This window comes from Octopus bimaculoides, chromosome 6 (assembly GCF_046866305.1).
Source record: "Octopus bimaculoides isolate indiv1 chromosome 6, ASM4686630v1, whole genome shotgun sequence".
Classification (NCBI taxonomy): Eukaryota; Metazoa; Mollusca; class Cephalopoda; order Octopoda; family Octopodidae; genus Octopus; species Octopus bimaculoides.
Window position 1 is genome coordinate 48,761,839 of NC_142933.1, and position 22,371 is coordinate 48,784,209.

The 22,371-nt window shown below is 35.6% G+C and overlaps 1 protein-coding gene across 10 annotated transcripts in view; it reads right to left on the reverse strand.

The window, feature by feature from the left end:
* LOC106880743 (uncharacterized) overlaps positions 1-22,371 on the reverse strand; it is a 120,486-nt gene that overhangs the window by 18,240 nt on the left and 79,875 nt on the right. For 2 of the 10 annotated variants that reach the window (XR_016242256.1, XR_016242255.1), the window contains exon 5: positions 5,424-5,511. The exons of 5 other annotated variants lie outside the window; for them this stretch is intronic. Coding sequence is in view for 3 of the 5 variants with exons in the window: in XM_052968851.2 (XP_052824811.2) it covers positions 5,424-5,506 (83 nt within the window). In the remaining 2 variants the exon portion in view is untranslated. Of the gene's footprint in view, positions 1-5,423; positions 5,512-7,743; positions 9,526-22,371 lie in introns of those variants that run through there. 3 more of the 10 variants (XM_052968851.2, XM_089353846.1, XM_089353844.1) reach the window with 3 other exon arrangements.

Sequence of the window (22,371 nt, forward strand, 5' to 3'; positions counted from 1 at the left end):
AGGTGATGAAAGTTACAGAGAGGGTTATAACCCAACCAATTAAGGACAGAGTTAGCCAAGATGAGATGCAGTTTGGCTTTGTGCCAGGCAAAAGCACCACTGATGCTATATTTCTGGTAAAACATCTGCAGGAGAAATACCTAACCAAAGATAAACCTCTGTACTTGGCTTTTGTTGACTTGGAGAAAGCTTATCTGGTGGTCAATGCAGAAACTGGAGATAGACAAGTAATTGATAAGAGCTGTACAAGTCCTGTACCAGAATGCTGTTAATAAGGTGAGGGTTGGCAACAAGTATAGTGAAGAATTCCGAGTAGAAGTAGGGGTTCACCAAGGATCAATCCTCAGCCCCCTCTTATTCATTCTAGTCCTCCATGCAAGAATAGAGGAATTCAAGACAGGCTGCCCTTGGGAGCTCCTCTATGCTGATGAGCTTGCACTAACAGCCAAGTCACTGCCAGAACTAGAGACAAAGTTTAGGGTGTGGAAGCAAGGTCTAGAATCGAAAGGCCTTAGGGTTAACCTAGCAAAAACCACAGTCTTAGTAAGTAGGAAGGCTGTCAAATCACAAACCCCTTCAGGTAGATGGCCCTGCTTGATCTGTAGAAAAGGTGTGGATAGAAACTCATTACAATGTATCTGGTGTAAACTGTGGACACATAAGAAGTACAGCAACATCAAAGGAAGGTTAATTGTATTTGTGTGTGGCAGATGCACAGGGGCAATAAACACTGATGATGTACAGAAAACAGATTCCATCACATGCCGGGGGAGAAACTAGAAGTAGTTAATAGCTTCCGCTACCTAGGCTATGAAGTCTGTAGTGAGGGTAGTTGCTAGAATAAGAATAGCCTGGGCAAAGTTCAGGGAGCTCCTACCTCTGCTGGCAACTAAGGGCCTCTCGCTCAGGATGAAAGGTAAACTGTATGATGCATGTGTGCGAACTGCCATGCTACACAGCAGTGAAACATGGGCCATGACTGATGAGGACATATGTAGGCTTGAAAGAAATGAAGCAAGTATGATCCACTGGATGTGTAATGTCAGTGTGCATACATGACAGAATGTAAGCACCCTGAGAGAAAAGTTGGGCATAAGAATGTGTGCAGATAGTTGTTGCTAACAGTCAGTGGGAAAACAACTGGTTTTCAACGGATATACATTTATTTATTGAGAGAAAGTTGATTTGCCTAATAATGTGAAATTCAGTGTGTGTGTGTGTGTGTGTGTGTGTGTGTGTGTGTGTGTGTGTGTGTGTGTATATATATATATATATATATATATAAAATTTAAAAAAGCAACACAGATTTTCAAGGTTATTGCAGTACGCACGTTTCATGCAACTCCATTTATTTAAGTAAATGTGAGCATTACATTAAATGGAAAATGCAGAGCAATCTTCAGCTGCACAAGGATAAAGAAAATTTACTGAAATTTGATTTAGGCAGAATGAACATATTACTGTTGTGACAACATTTAAACAATCTAAGCGGGAAAGAAGAATACCAAAAAACCATCTTGACATAGCCAAAGCTATATATATATATATAGAGCATAAATGAGTCTGCTCAAATGAATTTCCCAAACAGACATATAGCATCCAAAGGTACATCTGTTTTCTTCTGATGATATTATGCTCTTGTTGCATAAATGTAAATTTAATGTTTATTGAGTATTACTACAAACAATTGTAAGTGAAAATGGCCAATTTGCTGTTAATAATAAACTATTATTAACTTCCCAATCTCCATTTTCTTCTTCTATTAAATGAATATAAACAATATGTTTATATATATATACCTATTATTTTAAAGAAATTCATTTCCTCAAAATACTAGGTATAGAACAAGTATTTTCTTGGATGAAACCATCCCTTCATGCTGTTAAAACAACCTCTAATTAACCCATTACCTCCCATAATTCTATTAACTGGAATTTCTTTTATTAAACTTTGATTTCTAGCATAAAACAGCCTTAGAAACACACTGGAATGATCAAAATAATATTTCAAAACAACATTTTAAATAGAAATAAGCGAGATATTGGGTGAAAAATTAGCAAACCTCATTTGAATATCAGAGAAATATACCTAGTAAATATAGCAAAAAGGTTAGATATGTGTAAATATTGACAGATAATTACGAAATTTGTAATTTCTAAGTAATCTCATATGAAATCACTGGTAGGCAATAGGTTAAATTTAATATATATATATCTACATCACATATAACTATATATGTGTGTGTGTGTTTATTTATATATATATACATACAGGGTGTGATGGGTAAATTGTCACCATTTTATATTCCTAATTATGCACATGCGCAGTGTTTGTTTTTGATTTTGTCAACTACACAGTATAGTAGGATCAGTTGGGCACCGTCTGTGAGAAAAACAGCACCATGACGCAATTCACTCTGCCAGAAATTTGGAAACATGTATTGATTGGCCAGAAGCTCCAATACAAACGTTTCAGAGTGATTGGGTGTCAATCTGAGGATAGTGCAGAGGATTCAGAAAGAGTTAGATGAGTCTAATGGTAATTACAAAGATACAGCAGCTCAGAAAACTCACTCTGGTTGTTCTGATAAGAAAAGAGCTCCTGAATTTGTTGGGGAGATCCAGGCCATGATTGACAATGATCCCTCCAAGTCATTCAGGTCCATCACCAGGGACATGGGAGTGTCTGAGCTTCTTATCAGGCATTTTGTATTCCTCATACATGATGAGAGAGGGCCAATTTTTATCCCAAGCCATCAAGTACAAGAGGAAAGACCATGCTACGAAGCTTTTGAACAAATTTGAGCATCTCCTCCAACCAAACATGCTTTGGTTTTTCTTAGATGAGAAAAATTTCTGCTAGGATCAGATGGTGAACACACAGAACAACAGTTGGGTTTACCGTGTCCCCAAAACGTACTGAAGGTGATAAAAATCAAACATCCAATCAACATCATGGTGTTTTGAATGATCACTAGTGATGGCGATGCTATGTCTCCATTCATCTTCCCACACAGCCTCAGACTCAATACGGAGGTCTACATCAAGTGCCTGGAGGAGGTAATGCTGCTCTGGGTCAAGAGGGTGGCTGCTAGAAGACCCTATGTCAATGTACAATAATATCATTCTCTGAGACAGAATAAAGATCTCAAATTGATTAAATAAACAACTTAATGAGAGCAAGAAATCCCTCCTCAAAGAGGCACTTTTAGATATTGGAAGTAAACTCACTCTTCCATGAAATGGAAAGGGTAGAAAGAAAAACTAGGGCAGTAGAAAATATAAAAACGAATCCTAAAGCCTTCTATAAGTTTGTGAAAGAATCTGCCTCAGTGCACAATAAGGCCACTGTTTGAAGAAAATGGCTCACTAACTGCAGACCCCAGGAGAATAAGTGAAGTGCTAAATAAACAATTCCAAAGTGTCTTCACCTCTCCACTGAGAAACATGCAAATAAGCAAGCTTGACAAGCTTTTTAACACTGCAGGTCTACAAAGGAAAGAGGCAACAATCAATTACATTAACATAAAAGAGGAAGATCTAATATTGGTCACTGATGAAATGAAATTGAATTCAGCAACTGGCCCAGATGAATTTCCAGCTGTTCTTTTAGAGACATGCAAGAAAGCTCTCACAAAACTACTGCAAATACTTTTGTTTCCTTGCGTGTAGTAAACTTCCTAAATTGCTAAAAGAAGGTATAATATGCCTTTTACATAAAAGAGGAAGCATAACAGGTGCTAAAAATTACAGGCCTATCTCTCTGACTTCACATGTTAGCAAGGTCATAGACTACATTGTTAGAAGGAGGCTGATCACATTTCTGGAAGAAGATAACTTGCTCACAAACACACAACATGGCTTCTGTCCAGGGAGGAGCTGCCTCACGCAACTACTACAGCATGACCGGGTACTGAAATAGCAGCTCAATCACTCAAATGTGGATGTGACATATATCTCAACTTTGCCAAGGCTTTTGACAAAGTTGATCATGGAATGATACATCACAAACAGCATGAAATTGATATCACTAGAAAATTGGGAGAGTAGATGCATGACTTTTTAAAAGGAAGAAGTCAGACAGTTGCAGCCAAGAGTGCACTCTCTAGGGAGGTATCAATTCACAGTGGAGTCCCTTAAGGATCTGTACTGGGACCTCTACTGTTTGAAGTGGCTCTCTCAGACATGCCCTTAACCATACAGTCAGCCACTCACCAGCTGGGCTAATGATACAAAAGTATCACAGATGGTCAAGGACCCTGATGATATACAAACACTGTAAACAACCTGAATACAATATACAAATGGGCTGATGAAAATAACATGCAGTTCAATGCTGTGAAGTTTCAAGTTCTCCAATACCAGCCCACAAACAGACTACAATTGGAATACACAAGCCCAAGAGGTGGTGCAATCCCAGAATTAGAGTCGGCGTGTGCCCTGGGAATCTACATGTGTAATGATATAATATTTCATGTGCATATTACTGAGATGGTAACACTGTGCAAGTGAGCAGTTGGATAGATTCCAAGATCATTTCAGAACCAGGAAAAAGGATACCATGCAACTCCTATGGAGAACTTTTGTTCTCATTCATCTGGATTACTGCTCCCAACTGTGGTCATGCACAGCATCAAACTGGTGGTAAAATTTGAGGTAATCCAATGCCACTACACAAAGAAAATTGACTCAGTAAAACAGATGAGCTACTAGAAGAAGCTAAAGGAACTGAAGCTCTACTCACCAGAGAGGTGTAAAAGATATGTAGTGATATACATATGGGAAAACCCTGAAAACTAGTTCCCAACTTCAGGATTGAAAGCTATACCAACCAACGAACTAGACATAGTACTAAAAATCCCACCTTCTCCATTTCAAATAAAGAGCTAGTACTGTAACAGTTTAGGTTTCAAGGATCCACAACTGCTCAATATTCTGCCAGATAACTTCAGAGATTTGTAAAGTGTAGATGTGAAGATCTTCAAAGAATATCTGGACAAATTTTCATCTGAGATACCAGATGAACCTACATCATGGCAGGAGGCACAAGGAAGAGCAGCTCTGTCCAACTTGTTACTTCACCAGAAACAGTAGAGAAAAGAGACCCAAACACACTAAAAAGTAGTGTCCAACATGACCTCAACTTCTGGTTGAAACCATTAAAAGATATATTATATATTGGACCACTGGAAGAAATGTATTGAAAATCAAGGAGATTATGTCTAAAAATGATATAACAGCTCAATCCCTGCTTTTACTTTAATTAATTACAGAAACAAGAGTGTGTATAACTTTTTACTTACCCTCACGTGTGTGTGTGTGTGTGTGCACGCTCACATACACACACACACACAGAGTGAATATGGCCCAAGATGTGGGTGCTGAAATCTCAAGGAGAATAAGGGCAGGATAAAAGGCATTTACCTTGATAAAAGATGTTCTCAAAGCAAAGCTGGTAAAGATCCTAAAGGCTAGTCTCTTCAATGGTATTGTTCTACCTGATCTACCTGCACTATCATAAACAAGTGAAATATGGGTTACTATGAAGAAAGAAGAACATCTATTAGCTACAATACAAAGGGTCATGGAAAGAACATCATTGTGAGAGCAGATTTGAAATGGAGTGAAGTCTATGATATGACTGCAGAATAGCAGAAGTTCTTCTGGGTCAGACACGACACAAGGTTCACAGACAAGAGGTGAAACAGTGCAGTTGGTGAGTGGTATCCAAGGGATTGAAAAGGTCACTGAGAAGGCCACCATGGGAATAGGAAGGCAATTTAGTTGAGCAATTTGGGCCAATATGGAAAGAAGTGTGCAATCAAAAATGAATTGGAAGTGCATTGTGATCAGTGATATACAACAACATCAGACAGCCTGGTTGATACAAGTGGTATTTATGTGTGTGTGTGTGTGTGTGTGTGTGTGTGTAATTGTGTGCATATATGCACACATGTGACAGATTAAGCATAGTTGTGAGGCTAAGAAGTTTGCTGTAAAATCATGTGATTTTGAGTTCAGTCCTTCTGTATGACCCCTTAAGTGTGACTGCCTTCTACCAAGGCCTCATGAGTGGTTGGGTATACGGAAATGGAAAGAAGACCCTCTTGTTTGTATACACACACACATACATACAAACAGTATATGTACGTATGTTCATATATGCGAACAAAAATGTGCAAAACAAGGTGGAGAAAACAACACTCAAACACCAAATGTACAATAAAATGTAATGCTTTATTGAAGCTGATAAACTTCATAACCTGTTATTCTGAGTTTTAGGCAATTTTTCATTAGACAAAAGTGGACTTTGGAACACTGTGTTCTATGTATGTATGTACATACACACACACACACATACACATACATTTAAATTTATATATATATATACAAACATGTACAGACATATACATGTTTATGTGTGTATATGTATATTTGTATATATATGTGTGTGTGCATGTTCATATCTGCATACACACATACACGTCTTGTGTGTGTGTGTGTATGTGTATATATATATATATATATATATATATATATATATATATATATATATACACATGTACATATATATCTACATACATGCACACACACACATATACATATGTCCCTGTGTGTATATATACACACACACTTATAAAACATACATATATACATATCTTTACACATACATACATATTTATCAACCGCTGTGTTTATTGTGTATATATATATATATATATATATATATATATATATGCACACACACACACACGTGTACATGCATTTATACAAATATATTCATACCTTTAAACAGTGATGCATACACATATATGTATACTTATAAATATTAATGTTTGATTTTATGTTCACTTATAATAAAAACAAAATTTATATTAATTTGATGGGGTACTCAATACTTTAGTAAAGAACGAATTTACTGTTCCTATGCAAGATTATTATTGACAGTGACTTCGAAATTTCGGCGAGTTTAGCCATCGTCGGACAGCCCGACGATAGCTTAGCTGGCCGAAACTTCGAAGTTACTGTCAGTAATATTCTTGTTTAAGAATGATAAATATATTTATAAATATACGTATATGTATATCCAAGTGTACATATATAATAAATATATATGTATACATATAAACTTATATATGTATTTAAATTCACAAACATACACGCATGTACATATATGTATACTTTTGTATGCACATCTACGTACTTTTTATTTACATACATACACAAACATGCACTTAACACACATATATATATACATTCATATATCCATACACCGACACATATACCCTCACTCTCTCACACGCACCTGTACACGTATGTATGACTGTGAGAGTTTGTTTATATATATTCCAAGTTGTCTTCTGTTAGTTAGTTCAAGAACAGTTAATGCCTTTAGTTGTATAGATCATATCGTACCATACAAAATAGTAGTCGGTTACAAAATGAAACTAGTACAATTTTCCCATAAGCAAAGTATATGAAAATAAAATAAAGTAATGTAAGTCTTGTTCAATGAATGTTTTGTAGATATTTGAATAGATTAAGGAATGTTCTGGTTTTCTGGAAGAGGAACTAAGCAAAGTGGTAAAACAAACATATCTGTACATAATTTCAATTCTCAACATAGCAAAACACTTGAAATGTAAATACGTCTTACTAATAAGCATCTTGGCAATTTTAAAGAAAAATTATAATAACAACTTTATAATTATTATAGCAACAACAAAGAAATGCAAGGATTAGGTTTCAGTTTGGACATTTTGGTTTATATCGTTTATAAAGACTGTTATAAAAATCCCGTTACGAAATTAACGAAATAGACAAAAACAAATGAATGAAACCACCAATAAAGTAATATTTCGATATTCGTCAATATGAGAATGTTTTTTTTTTCTTATACAATTTCTAGTTTCAACCAAATAATATTTGTTATAACGTAAAGTATAAAATCAAATCAATATATTTTGTCAATTACAACTTCCTTCACCTTTGACACATGAAATTAAAATCTGGAAGATAACACTTTAAGACTAACTAGACAAACAATGAAGTTTTGATTTCTTACGATAAACATTTGTTTTCGAAATAATAAGAAAATTCAAATATCATTCCTGTTGATTGTTGATGATGAAACGTCTGTCAATGCCAATGTTAAAACTAGATTTGCCGTCAATGATAGGAAATCTTCCAGGTTCAATTAACATTCTAAATAACTCATTCTTCAACATTCTCTGCTTCTTCGTTGGTAACTGTTATTTCTGGAATAGTAAATGATTCAGTAGAATTTTCTTCTTCAATGCTGTTATTTGCTTGTTTTTCTTGAATTTCTTTCTGTAGAGCAGAAGACTTCAATCTGAGTTCGCTGAGTCTCTCATTCACTTGCTGAAGATTGTCAACAGCAGTATTGAGTCCTTCCGTGGCTGAAAAGTCGGTATGCCCGTTTTCATCTCTCATTCGCTTCAATTCTTCTAAGCGAGTCCTTGTATAAGTTTCATTTCCGAAAAAGAGATTTTGTCGAATTTTAGGGGAGTGATCAGGGCTAACATCGAAGAGTGGTGGAAGAGGTGACAATGCTCGTGGAATTGGTGAACTTGCTCTCTGTTCGCGGCTCTTTTTTATTTCTTTAAGTGTTTGCATGTCATTTTCCAATCGTCTCCCATATTCATCTAAACCACCAAACTTTCCATTTGAACCCATCATTCTTACAGACCGGGAATCATGGAATCGTCTTTCTCGAAGCCGTTCCAGTTGTCTAATCCGTTGAAGGCGATCTCTGTCGATGTATTCTGGTGGTGGTTTATGGTCAAAATTAACTGACAGTCGATATTCAGACATCTTTAACTTGAAATAGTTGACAACACCAGTAATAACAAATAAAGAAAAATTTTTTAAATTGGAAATAGAATTCCTTATAAATTAAATATTTCCAGAAAAGTTTCAGTCAAGATTATATTAATAACAACTGGGAAATAAGTTTTTAAATGACTGTTATACTTGCTGTAAGGTAAATATTTAACTGTTATGAGATTCAAAGGATTTAAAATCGTCAACTGACAAGTATCAAAGTCGTGTTGCCGGTAAAAATACGTGGCAAACTGCAAACTTGTTAGTCCGCTTTAGCATCAGCCGTAGGTTTTAATTAGATTCTAGTTTTCTTGAATTTTTTCTTTTATATTTTTTTTTGTCTTTATTTCTTGCTAGTTTTTGCAGTTTTGAATAATGTGTAAGCCTTGAGGGTGTAACGGGTATGTGAATGGCGACTAGTTTGTCAACAGTCTGCAATGCTACAGGTGTGTATGAGTGTGTGCTTAAGTAAGTGGGGAAAGTGATTGAATCAGTAACAACCAACCTGCGCCGTTAATTCTTTCCAGGTCATCTATAAGAGGGATGGCAAAATGGGAGAAATAAAAAATGCCTACAATGACTGAATTTAAATACCTAATTTCTGTTATGAGCGTGTGCTTGACTGAAATTTTCTTTTATTTGTTGAGAACCAAATATATTCACCGAGAGGATCTAAGCAAAGCTGAAAAAAAAGTTACATACCAATAAATAGCATAGGGGACGAAACCATGAGTAAAAGATAAACACAAATAAAACAATTAGTTTCCCTCTTTTCGCACAACTGTCATACAGATTTTTTTTTTCTGTTACGCAACTTAACCTTTTGAAAACTAGGTTATGTTGGGTAAAAGAAAACAAAATTCTAAAGGATAAAAACAGTTTCTGAATTATATTAACAAACTCTATGAAATGTTTCATCCATAAAAGAAGAAATAACAAGCTGTTTACAATTGGGAAATGAGTAAGATGAATTTATGATGTAATATTTATTGAGGAAGTATAACTTGAGTCATGTCCATTGGATAAATAATTAAAAATTACATCATATATCAGTGATAGACGTGCCGCCCACCTCCAAAACTGGGATGAAGTCAACACTAAACCATTGATATTCACCAAAGTTTGTCAACCTTGGTGGGCATTTATATTCAAAGACGTTCCAGCCATGACCATCTTGCCTTTTTAATGATATCTATGACCACATCATCCAATGTGACCTTAGCTTATTTAAGATGGCAAGATGTGATCTGAGTCAATTTGGCTGCTATCTCTAACTGTTCAAGTGACAACGTAGAGGCTCCTTCATTGACTTGTATTTGAAGCAATTAATATGTTAGGCCAGCTAGTTGTATACACCTTACAATCCCTGTTTTATTCATTATCTGTATTTGGGTCAGCTGTTGCACTGTAATTAGCATACTTAAAGGTATATTCATACATTTACATTATCATTGTTCTTTATGAGGGAAAGAGCAGAAGCATTTTTAATTCCTTATCAATTAGCTAAACAATATTTTGCCAAGTGAGAGATTTTAATCTTCAATTATCAATAAATAGATATAGACCCCTAAATAAAAGCTTGGTTGTTCATGTAGTATATCAAGGACAGAGTGACCTGGTGGAATCCATTCCTCACCAATTGATATGCTTACAAGAGGACTTAGCTTAGCACAGCCAAATAATAAAACCTTCATCAAATATTACAGCTCTTACTTGCAGCCATGTTAGTATAGCTTTAGATTCCAATTTAAAACTAAACATCATGCATATATCTGTGTGTGTCTTTGTGTCTGACAACTGGTGTTGGTATGTTTACATCCCTGTAACTTAGCAGTTTCGCAAAATAGACCAACAGAATAAGTACCAGGTTTTACAAAAAAATAAGTACTGGGGTTGATTCATTTGACTAAAATTCCTCAAGATAGTCCCCCAGCATGGTTGCAATCTAATGCCTGAAACACATAAAAGATAAAAGGTAAGTTAGTCAAAGAATAAGGGGAAGTGCCTATGGTTTTTGGTTGGTGAGACTGATGTAACTAATGTCCATCTATGGTTCAACGTCTACTTGAAACCATTTACAAAAATAGGGAACAGAAGGTAACTAATGTCCATGTAGCAAATGTCCATGTAGCTAATGTCCATGTAGCTAATGTCCATGTAGCTAATGTCCATGTAGCTAATGTCCATGTAGCTAATGTCCATGTAGCTAATGTCCATCTATCGTTCAATGTCTACTTGAAACCATTTACAAAAATAAGGAACAGAAGGTTTGATCCAAATGTTTGAAGCAAAGTGAAGTTCCATTAATGGTACTCTAAAATCAGGTGATGATGTTAAACTATAAGTCATGCAAGTGGTGGTTTTATAACGTGGTTGCTTATCACCCATTCAGTTTATCCTCTGATCTCTATTAATTTATTTCTTCCACTTAGTTTCAATGTTCTTAACCTCTGTCATAGTCTTCTAATGCTTACAAAACTATAGCATAATAAGAAGTATTGAAACCCTACATTAGAAATAAAAACTCCAAGTTTGAGTCAAGAAATCTCAGACTGAAAGAATAGGGCACCTGAAATACAGTGAGTTGGTTGAAATCTGTGAAAATAGTGGATAAGAAGTAATATACTTTCCTCTAGAGATAGGTATTAGAGGACTTACTGGACCCAAAGTTCATTTGATACTTAGGAGTCCTGGCCTAACTATGAAGGAGAGAAAGACATTGCCAGAAAACTGTTGACCCCTGTAATCCAAAGACCTACAAGTTAGGAACACAAGTTTAACTATTTAAGTGATTAATTCTTTCAATTTCAGAATTTAAAAAAAAAAAACATAAAAATGAGCCAATAAAGTATCATTATGTGGTTAGTCGTTAAGCTAGAAATAACAGCCAAATTTCTCTCAAATAACATCATGTTGTCTTAAAAATGAAAGTATATATTGTATAATAAATTTCCAGAAACACAAAGTAACAGGATAGTCACATCTGAGATACTTTTGGTTATAGGTCTTCTACGTGAACTATTTCTATTTTATGCTCAGAACTAGCAAATTTGGAAGGAGGATATTAGTTGATTATATTGACCATAATACTTGGGCAGTACTTTATTTTATCAAGTCCAAAAGGTTGAAAGGCAAAGTTGACCTTGGCACAATTTAAATCAGAATGTAAAGACCTGTAAGTCTATTGCCTAACTTTCTGTTGTTTCAACCAATTTGCAATCTACAAAAAGCTTAGCTGTCATACACAAGCCAGTATAAACTGGTAGCTTTTATCATGATTTCTCTAATAAATGCTTTAGGTATATACGTAATAGCAAGCAGACAGACATTCTCTCTCTCTCTCTCTCTCTCTCCCAGCACTCCCACCTTTAATACTGCAGAATATTGTGGATGTGACAGCTGGAGGGAGAGAGGTGCTTCAGCAATAGGCTGGGACTCATGACTAAGTGGACTGAAACAACAGAAAATAAAATGCTTTGCTTAAGAGAGTAATATGTTGCCCAGTCCAGGAACCAAACCCACAACCTTAAGATCCAAGGCCCAACACTGTAACCAGTAGGCCATTGCCCATAACTACAATCATAAGAAATGCTAAAAAATATGAAAACATTAAAACTTCGCAAATTATCAAAATCAATTATTCAACTGTTAATGAATGATATATGTTTTATATATATAGGAGTGGCTGTGTGGTAAGTAGCTTGCTTACCAACCACATGGTCCCGGGTTCTGTCCCACTGTGTGGCATCTTGGGCAAGTGTCTTCTACTATAGCCTCGGGCCGACCAAAGCCTTGTGAGTGGATTTGGTAGACGAAAACTGAAAGAAGCCCGTCGTATATATGTATATATATATATGTGTGTGTGTGTGTGTCTGTCCCCCTAGCATTGCTTGACAACCGATGCTGGTGTGCTTATGTCCCCGTCACTTAGTGGTTCGGCAATAGAGACCGATAGAATAAGTACTAGGCTTACAAAGAATAAGTCCTGGGGTTGATTTGCTCGACTAAAGGCAGTGCTCCAGCATGGCCTCAGTCAAATGACTGAAACAAGTAAAAGAGTAAAAGAGTATATTATAATTCTCTCTCTCTCTCTCTCTCTCTCTCTGGCTCCTCATGAATTCTGCAAGATATTGTGGTTATGGAGCTTACATTAGATTTCATGGTACTGAATGGTGGAGAGACATTTCTCCCAGAACATATATGCCAAGTCTAAGTTTTTCTGATAGCAGTATTTAAGCTCAACATTACAAACTAACAAAGCATCAATTACATACTGCCTCTGCTATAATTTCCCCATATCAGAATATACAAGTTATTTAGAAGCGCTTCAGTTGCTCAGCTAGCACCTAATGGTTCAATCAGCAGATATTAAAGGTAATCAAGAATGACAAATGGCAAAAGCCTAGGCCAATATCAATTTATCTTTTGTAATTTACTTGTTTCAGTCATTGGACTGTGGCCATGCTGGGGCCCTAGTACTTATCATTTTAAAGTTTGGTACGTAAACAAAGCAACACTGGTTGTCAGGTGGCAGGGACAAACACAAAGACACACAAACCTATATGTGGTAAGTAGCTTGCTTACCAACCGCATGGTTCAGGGTTCATTCCCACTGCGTGGCACCTTGGGCAAGTGTCTTCTACTATAGCTTAGGGCTGACCAAAGCCTTGTGAGTGGTTTTGGTAGATGGAAACTGAAAGAAGCCTGTCGTATATATATATATATATATATATATGTCTGTATGTATGTGTGTTTGTGTGTCTGTGTTTGTCCCCCAACATCGCTTGACAACCGATGCTGGTGTGTTTACGTCCCCGTAACTTAGCGGTTCAGCAAAAGAGATCGATAGAATAAGTACTAGGCTTCCAAAGTAAAAGAGTATATTACTCTTTTACTCTTATTTGTTTCAGTCATTTGACTGTGGCCATGCTGGAGCACCGCCTTTCGTTGAACAAATCGACCCCAGGACTTATTCTTTGTAAGCCGAGTACTTATTCTACTGGCCTCTTTTGCTGAACCGCTAAGTTATGGGGACATCAACACACCAACATCGTTGTCAAAGTGATGGTGGTGGGGGGACAAACACAGACACACACATAGATATATACATATGTATATCTATATATATCTAACTATATCTATATATATATATATATATACCGGAGTAAGCACATTTCTAACAAAACTGTCCGATGAATGGGAACGTGAAACTCAGAGTAACGGTCTTTTTGTTATATTTCTGCTGCTTTTAAATAAAGTATATATATATATATATATATAGATAGATAGATACAGATGTATATACGACAGGCTTCTTTCAGTTTCCATCTACCAAATCCACTCACAAGGTTTTGGTTGGCCTGAGGCTATAGTAGAAGACACTTGCTCAAGGTGCCATGCAGTGGGACTGAACCCGGAACCATGTGGTTGGTAAGCAAGCTACTTACCCCACAGCCACTCCTGCACCTATATATACACACATATATATATATATATATATATATATATAGAGAGAGAGAGAGAGAGAGAGAGAGAGAGAGAGAGAGAGAGAGAGAGAGAGAGAGAGAGAGAGAGAGAGAGAGAGAGAGAGAAAGAGAGAGAGAGAGAGAGAGAGAGAGAGAAAGAGAGAGAGAGAAAGAGAGACACACACACACACACACACACATACATAGTACATATACTTAGGAAGGGTTTCTTTCAGTTTCTGCCTACAAAATTCCCTCTCAAGGTTTTAACTGGGCTGGGGCGATTGTAAAAAACACTTGCCCAAGGCACCATGAAGTGAGACTGAACTTGGAACCATGTAGTTGAGAAAGAAGCTTCTTACCACACAGCCATGCCTAAGCGTATTAGTTATTAATGAGAAAAGTCACGCACATATCCATTCCCCACTAAGAACACACATAGCATATAAGGCAACATAAAAGAATACAACCCCAATAACACAAATAGACTATCTGGTAAAATAAGAGACAAAATTAAAACTACAAACAGCAGAAATAAAATTTAGCATAATGTAAATAAACAAGAAAATAATTTTAAAAAAGAATAAAAGAAAGTCGGAAAAAGTGGCCAACATTTATTTCTAACATCCAAAACAAGCAGTAAAACATTACACAAAATATTTAATCATTCCAACAATGGTCGCATCACACCTACACCTCCTGTAATAACAACAATCACAAGTACCCATTGTCTAAGAACAAGCAAATTCACTTAGCAAATTATCTATAAAAACTGCATGCAAAAGACTAACACAAAATACATGATATATACTTTCTTCTTAAACAATAACTTTGATCAGATATCAGAAAATCTAAAGGGAATTAAGATACAGAAAAGTCTTAAGTGACAAAATTATCAATATATACTCAAAACATTATTCACATCAAAACTGCTGATTTCCCAGAAACTGAAAATATGGAGAAAATTCATTGCAATTTTCAAACCTTACAAAAGCCTTAATGAGACAATGTAAAACAGCAGACATTTGTTGCTACAGCAATCTTTAACTCTCACAGTCCTTGCCACTACATATGCAATTACCCCCAAATAAGCAGATATCTACAACACCAGAACATACACTCAAAAAATAGCAGCAACAGCATTAATAACCTCCTTAGCTGACCTGGAGCTAAACAAAAACAGAAATAGATTAGATGGTAGAGAATGTTCAGAATGTAATACTGCAACCCACAAGATTAACTACTATATGTCAGAATGTGCAGGGTAGTCCTTAGTCAGGTGGAGGTGTTGTGTATTTGCAACAACCAATTTTGGATCATATCTGCTAGGCCTAGTGCACACCTCTTGCTATACAATAATAACAACCAACTGAAAAAATTTCTAATAGTCACTGCTTTCATAATTAGATGCTTTAAACATTGGGCCTTTAAATCTGGTTTGAAAACAAAAGTTGAAGCCAACTGTTGTTTTGCAAACACATGACATGGTGACAGTTGATTGAATGAGATGTTTGAATGTTTGTTATAGCTATGGTCATCATATCTTTATTTTGAGCACAGTTAGGTGGAACAACTGGAACATATAATCACAGTTTTATATCAATAGGAGTATTTCTCACATTCAAATTGACCACATATATACATGCTTAAATCCCCACCAATCAGTCTAGAACTTAAACCAATTTGATAGAGCAAGTTATCTGGTAGTAATATTATATTCTTATTCACAGGTGGTGTTTCATTAGAAGGAAAGAAAATGTTTTAGAATCAGACAAATCTTGAATATTCTGAAAATTTTTTAAATTTATTTATTTATTTATTTCAGTTAGTTTGGAGGAAGAAACTGTGCCCATAGACCCTGAAGGTTTCCTGACACCAGCGATATTAATGTGGTTAATGTTTTTATTGAACAGTTGTATTTATTCTTCAAACATTCAGATCTGTCAGCATTGCTTAAATGATTTAAGGTTTGATAAATCATTCTTGAATCATTTATCTTTAGAGCATCTGAACTTGTGTTTCCTTTACCGACAACATTACAGCTTTCATGCAAACAAATGGAATTAAGTTGAATGCGAAATATCTATATTTTATCCTTGATAGCAGATCATTTTTCTAAGGATTTAAGTACAAACATCTCTATATGTAGATTGGGTATTTTGGCTAACAATTCTATATTTGGTCTGTGCAAAGAGGTAGTCATGCTTTTTGATTTTTATTCTAGCCATTGATGTCTCGTAGTAGCTGTGCTAAGTCTTTTATCAGGTTTACTCTCATCAATGACAGTCTTGACACTAAACTTCAAGTATAACATTCCAATGTAATTTATTCCAGACTTCAGTCAATAAGGCACTCTTTCATAAGAATATGGTATATCTGCCAACATTTTAACAATAGAATGATTCAAATCCACCCACAAGGCTTTGGTTGGCCTGAAGCTATAGTAGAAGACTCTTGCCCAAGGTGTCATGCACTGGGACTAAACCCAGAACCATGTAGTTGGGAAGCAAGCTTCTTACCACACAGCCACACCTGCACCTGTCTTTAACTTTAATGAGCAACCCAGACTAAACTTTACAATAGCTCTGAGTGAAGTTAACAAACAAAAATATTATACTAATTTGAATACATAGCATTATCTCATCTTATATTCACCATTCAACAGTCAGAAAGAAACCTTTCATTCATTTCACACTTTATATTCATCAATGGGTGATTAGAATTTGTACATTGTAATCCTCAAAGGCTGTATATATTTATACCTTATGTGGAATGATAAATATCTGTGAACATTAAAAATTCCTGTCAAAATAACTAAGAAAAGTGATTTCTAATATATTTTTTGAAGTGTTATTGTCATTTTTAAAGATGATAAATTTTTTCATATCATCTTTTATACTACACTCAGTTCAGGTTGCTCTTCATCATCATCATGTCTTTATTTTTGGGTATGTACATAGTACTCAATTGGATTGAAACTAGAAACCCTCATTTCTAAACAAATGATATTAGATAAAGGTTCTTAGTGGAAAGAGAGGGAGGGAGAGGGAGGAAGGGGTTGAGTGAGGTGAGAGAGAAAGAGGTTGAGAGTGAGAGACGTTGTCAGAGAGAGAAAGAGTTATTGAGAGAAGTTGAGAGAGAAAGAGTGAGTGAGTGAGAAGAGTTGAGAGAGAAAGAGTGAGTGAGAAGAGTTGAGAGAGAGTGAGTGAGTGAGAGGAGTTGAGAGAGAGAGAGAGAGAGAGAGTGAGTGAGAGAAGTTGAGAGAGTCTGAAATATATCATCATCAGCTTTGTGTCTGTATCAATATTTAACTATATGAAGGGCAGCAAGATTTCACATAACTTGGTTCTGCAGTACATGTGCACTCAGAGACAGGCATAGGCAGGCACACACTCAAATATACATATACATACTAATTTATGAAAGCTAGAGAGGGAGTTTTCCATTAAAAAGGAGTCAGAGTAAAGACAATTTGAAAGCTGAAGTTTAGTAACAATATCTTACAATTTTCCATGTTATTCCTATTATATTTCATTTACATATATACTTACTTCACAGTGCTATTTAAAACCCCAAAAAAACTGTACTAAAGTTAATACAAAAAAAAAAAAAATTTGGTATTAATATTTCACTTCATTGCTGTCATCCAATCCCTCTATTTTCTTTTGATTTAAAATCTTCAGTGTTCTAATAATTTCTTAACCTTTTGATGATGGTGACATATAACATTTATGAACAAAGGGAACTTATTTACTGTTGACATTTTAGGCTGTAGAACATTTGTAAGCAGTCGTGTCTTTCAAGCCTGTTTGATTTGGTGCTATTACAAAATGTTGCTCCTTATATTAGCTATTAACTGTACAAGTTGTTTGTTCCTTTTTTATGCTAATTATTTTCTCTGTCTAGTTATACTTACAACAATTTTTATTCCAGACATACAATCTACACTGAAATTGTGTGTTGCAATAAATAACCTCATGGAAAAAAATATCTGATTGAGATGCTAAAATAACAAGCAATATACTGTGTTGATCAGGTGCTGTTTTTTTCTCTGCTGGACTACTTACATTGCAATTCAAAATCTGAAACTGTCAGTGGATGAAATTGTAAAAGAAAAACCATATGAAAACAAAATGCAGTTTAAGCCTTAAGGCCAAAACACTAGTTTAATGATAAGTTGCTTTCAACATGCTAAGTAGGAATATGTAGGAACTGAAAATATAATAGCATACTTTTATTACATCTAATTGACAATTAGCAGTTCATCTGTATGTTTAATAAGGATAGTAAATGAATGTTGTAAATAAGTAAGTAACAGCTGCAATGAGCAAGAAGAGCTTCTGGCAATAGCCCATTTGTCGAATGAAAAATGGTCAGATAATTAATTCTTTATAGAAGTGAATGGAATGATTTGGTTGAAGTGTACAAAAAATACAAATGTAAACCTAACCATTTGTCCAATTGTAAGGAAACTGAAGGACTGATTCTGCTTTTAGACAAGATGGCATATTTAAAAGAATCAGTAAATTATTTTCAAGAGACAAATTAACAAAAATACATCCATAACACTAGCTATGAAATGTATAAGCAACCCAAACATTGAAGATAAGTTTGTTTAGTTGCTGCTACATGAATTTTAGCTGTACAAAAATGTCAGGTTATTTGAGAATATTAGTTGATCTTGAAGAACAGTTTCTGATGATATAAAAGATATGGCTAATGGTATCCAAATATCCTTGAAATCATCATCATCATCGTTTAACGTCCGCCTTCCATGCTAGCATGGGTTGGACAATTTGACTGAGGACTGGTGCAACCGGATGGCTACACCAGGCTCCAATCTAATTTGGCAGAGTTTCTACAGCTGGATGCCCTTCCTAACGCCAACCACTGAGAGAGTGTAGTGGGTGCTTTTACGTGTCACCCGCACGAAAACGGCCACGCTCAAAATGGTGTCTTTTATGTGCCACCCGCACAAGAGCCAGTCCAGGGGCACTGGCAACGATCTCGCTCGAAAACCCTACAAGGCCAGTCAGGCGGTACTGGCAACGGTCACGCTCAGGATGGTACATCTTATGTGCCACCCGCACAAGAGCCAGTCCAGGGGCACTGAGACAACAGATATAGTAAATACAATGCAGTAAATTATATTTACATAATGGATATGAGATCAGAGAGGTGCTCTGGGTAAGCCACTACTGCTCCGACATATTTAAAAGAATTAGCAAATTATGTTCAGGAGACAAATTAACAAAAATATATCCTTAACACAAGCTATAAAGATGGGTTTGTGAAAAAGTGTTTAGCTGTTGCTGCTACATAAATTTTAACTGTACAAAAATGTCAGGTTATTTTAGAATATTAGTTTATCCCAAAAGACAGTTTCTGATCACATAAAAGACGGTTCATGGTTAAAAAATATATCAGCGACAGAGGCAGTATTACTGTTAGTGGGAAGATAAATCCCTGTGGTTGAGCATCTATCATTGATGAGGCCAAGGGAGGTTGAAATCACATGATCTGGTGATCTTGGCACTGGAGATGGCAGGGATTTATTTCCTCATTAGTGATATGAACAAGAGTGTATTTTGCATCAAAAGTCCAAATTAGAGTTTCTCCCATGTTATCTACTGCAGTATAGTTTGTTCTAACAGAACATCCATGTTTAAGTGGGGATAATTATGACCTCATAGTTAATGGTATCCAAATATCCTTGAAATAAGCAGTATCAGAATTTGTGTTTTGTTGCCAGCTGTAGATGAGACAGCAGATATAGTAAATACAGTGCAGTAAACTATATTTATATAAGGGATGTAAGATCAGAGAGGTGTTCAAGGTAGAGCTGGTACTTTTCTGAATTGAGAGATCACAGCTCTGATACTATAGATATGTGATAAGAATGTCTCAGGAAAGAATTGCTGGACAAGTTTACTGGGAAAAACCAACCAGAGGCAAGCCAAGAGTAGACTTACAAGCAAGATGGTTGGATAACATCCATGAGCTTGGCTGTCTCATTTGGGGATCCAACCAGATCAATTAGCAATGGTTGCTTCTGACAGGACTTGATGGAAGGTGTACCTGAGGACTCTGTCCCCATGGCCATCTTAGCAATAAGTGGGTGAAGAAGAAGAGATGAGATAAAAGTACACTTTATGAAAAGTGAAAATTTACTTGCTTTAAAATCAATATATGTGAATATGAGAAGAATGAATACATGTGAACATGAGAGGTGAAGATATTCTTTTGGAGGCTGAATCAGTTATTTTGTTTAACATGATGGAAACTGTAGCACCAGAATTATGGATAGTGCACCATCAATGATAAAGTTCTAAAAAAAAATTTTTTTAAAAACTTGCTACTTTGATCAAAAAGAATTGGAAGTGCATTCTCTAAGAATGAACAAGGTTAAGAACGTGGTAACAATAGGTATTAACTTCATAAAAAAATAAAAGACTGAGCGATACAGAATTTAGAGAAATTTTCAAGGAGCTGGAAGCCAAATCATCATTATCATCATTTTATATATGTTTTAAACATACTAGTATCAGTTACTCGGTTACACAGGTCTCAATGTCTCACCACTTGTCATAGTACTTTGTCATCTGGCACACATAGCAACAGTAAAAGTTTGCTGTCTTTACTATTTACACCATGTTTTTGGCACAGTTTTTACAACTGGAAAACTTTTTCTTAAGACCAACCAGTTTATAGCAGAACCGGTTACTAAGTTTACACAAGTTCATAGAACCGGTTCTGAAATTCCCTTACCTACTTCCATTGTGGTAACAAGCTGACCATAAACACACTGGGGAAAGAAACTAACAGAAAGTTCTTACTTCAGCAGGTAAATGAAATTTTATACAGGAGACAGAGTAGTGATTCCCAGGTAATTGACTTCTGGTTCTCAGGGAAGGAAATGAAGTTGACTATAAAAATAACAATCATGCTAATTTAAACTAATCAAATCACAGAATCACACTTTGAAAACTTTTCTTTTTGAACTGATAGTAGCCTTCACCAGAATCTATATAACTATGATGGTGACACATTAAAACTTAGAAATTTTCTTTTAACGAAATAGTCATGCTCTTCATACTCTTCTAGGAATTTCAAAATGTATCTTTTGTTTAATGAGAGCTAAGAGAAATAACTCAGGTATATAAAATGCCACACAGCATGAATTCTTGATTTATTAAAATTATCTCCAACTTTAGAAAATATGTTACAATTACTAAATGATAATTGAGAATAGTACCATATATGATAAGATAATCTGAAGAATTAGAAAATTCTCCAAAGTTGATAAGCCATCAAGAAAAAGGACAGGTTTATTATTTGAAGATTAGAGGACTGTCACGGACATGTTTCTGCCTCAATAGACATCATCAGCATGACGATTATCTTAACTTATCACTGGAAGTCAAGGGACATAGACATAGATAAAAAGAATAGAACACATTTATGGCCTAGGTAATTTGCATAAATTAAACAAAAATGGGATAACACAAATATACACATATAAAAGGGTAAAGACCTCCTTCAGTCACGAATGATCATGAGATTGCACCTAGAAAGTTCCCCTCCAAGGCACAAGTCTGGGCAAGGTTGTTTATGGAAGACTATGCATACCAGCTTCCTGTCTCCATGCCACCAATGTTAACCAAGGGCAAAGCAAATGTTGATACAGCTTGGCACCAGTGATATCGCAACTCATTTCTACAGCTGAGTGAACTAGAGCAACATGAAACAAAGTGTATTACTCAAGAACACAACACACAACCCAGTCTGAGATTCGAACTCATTGCCTCATGATTGTAAGCCTAACACTCTAACCACTGAGCCATGCACCTTCACATGTGTATAATACATGTGTGTGTATACACACACACACACACACACACACACATTTATTGATAATATTGAGTCAACTGGGGTCCCTTAATGGCTTGTTTAACTCTATTATCAGTATATTTCACTGTGCTAAATGTAGAGACCCACCATCAAAAAAATTTTGTTTTGTAAATTTATGGACACTGAAAGAAAACACCACACAAATACAACAT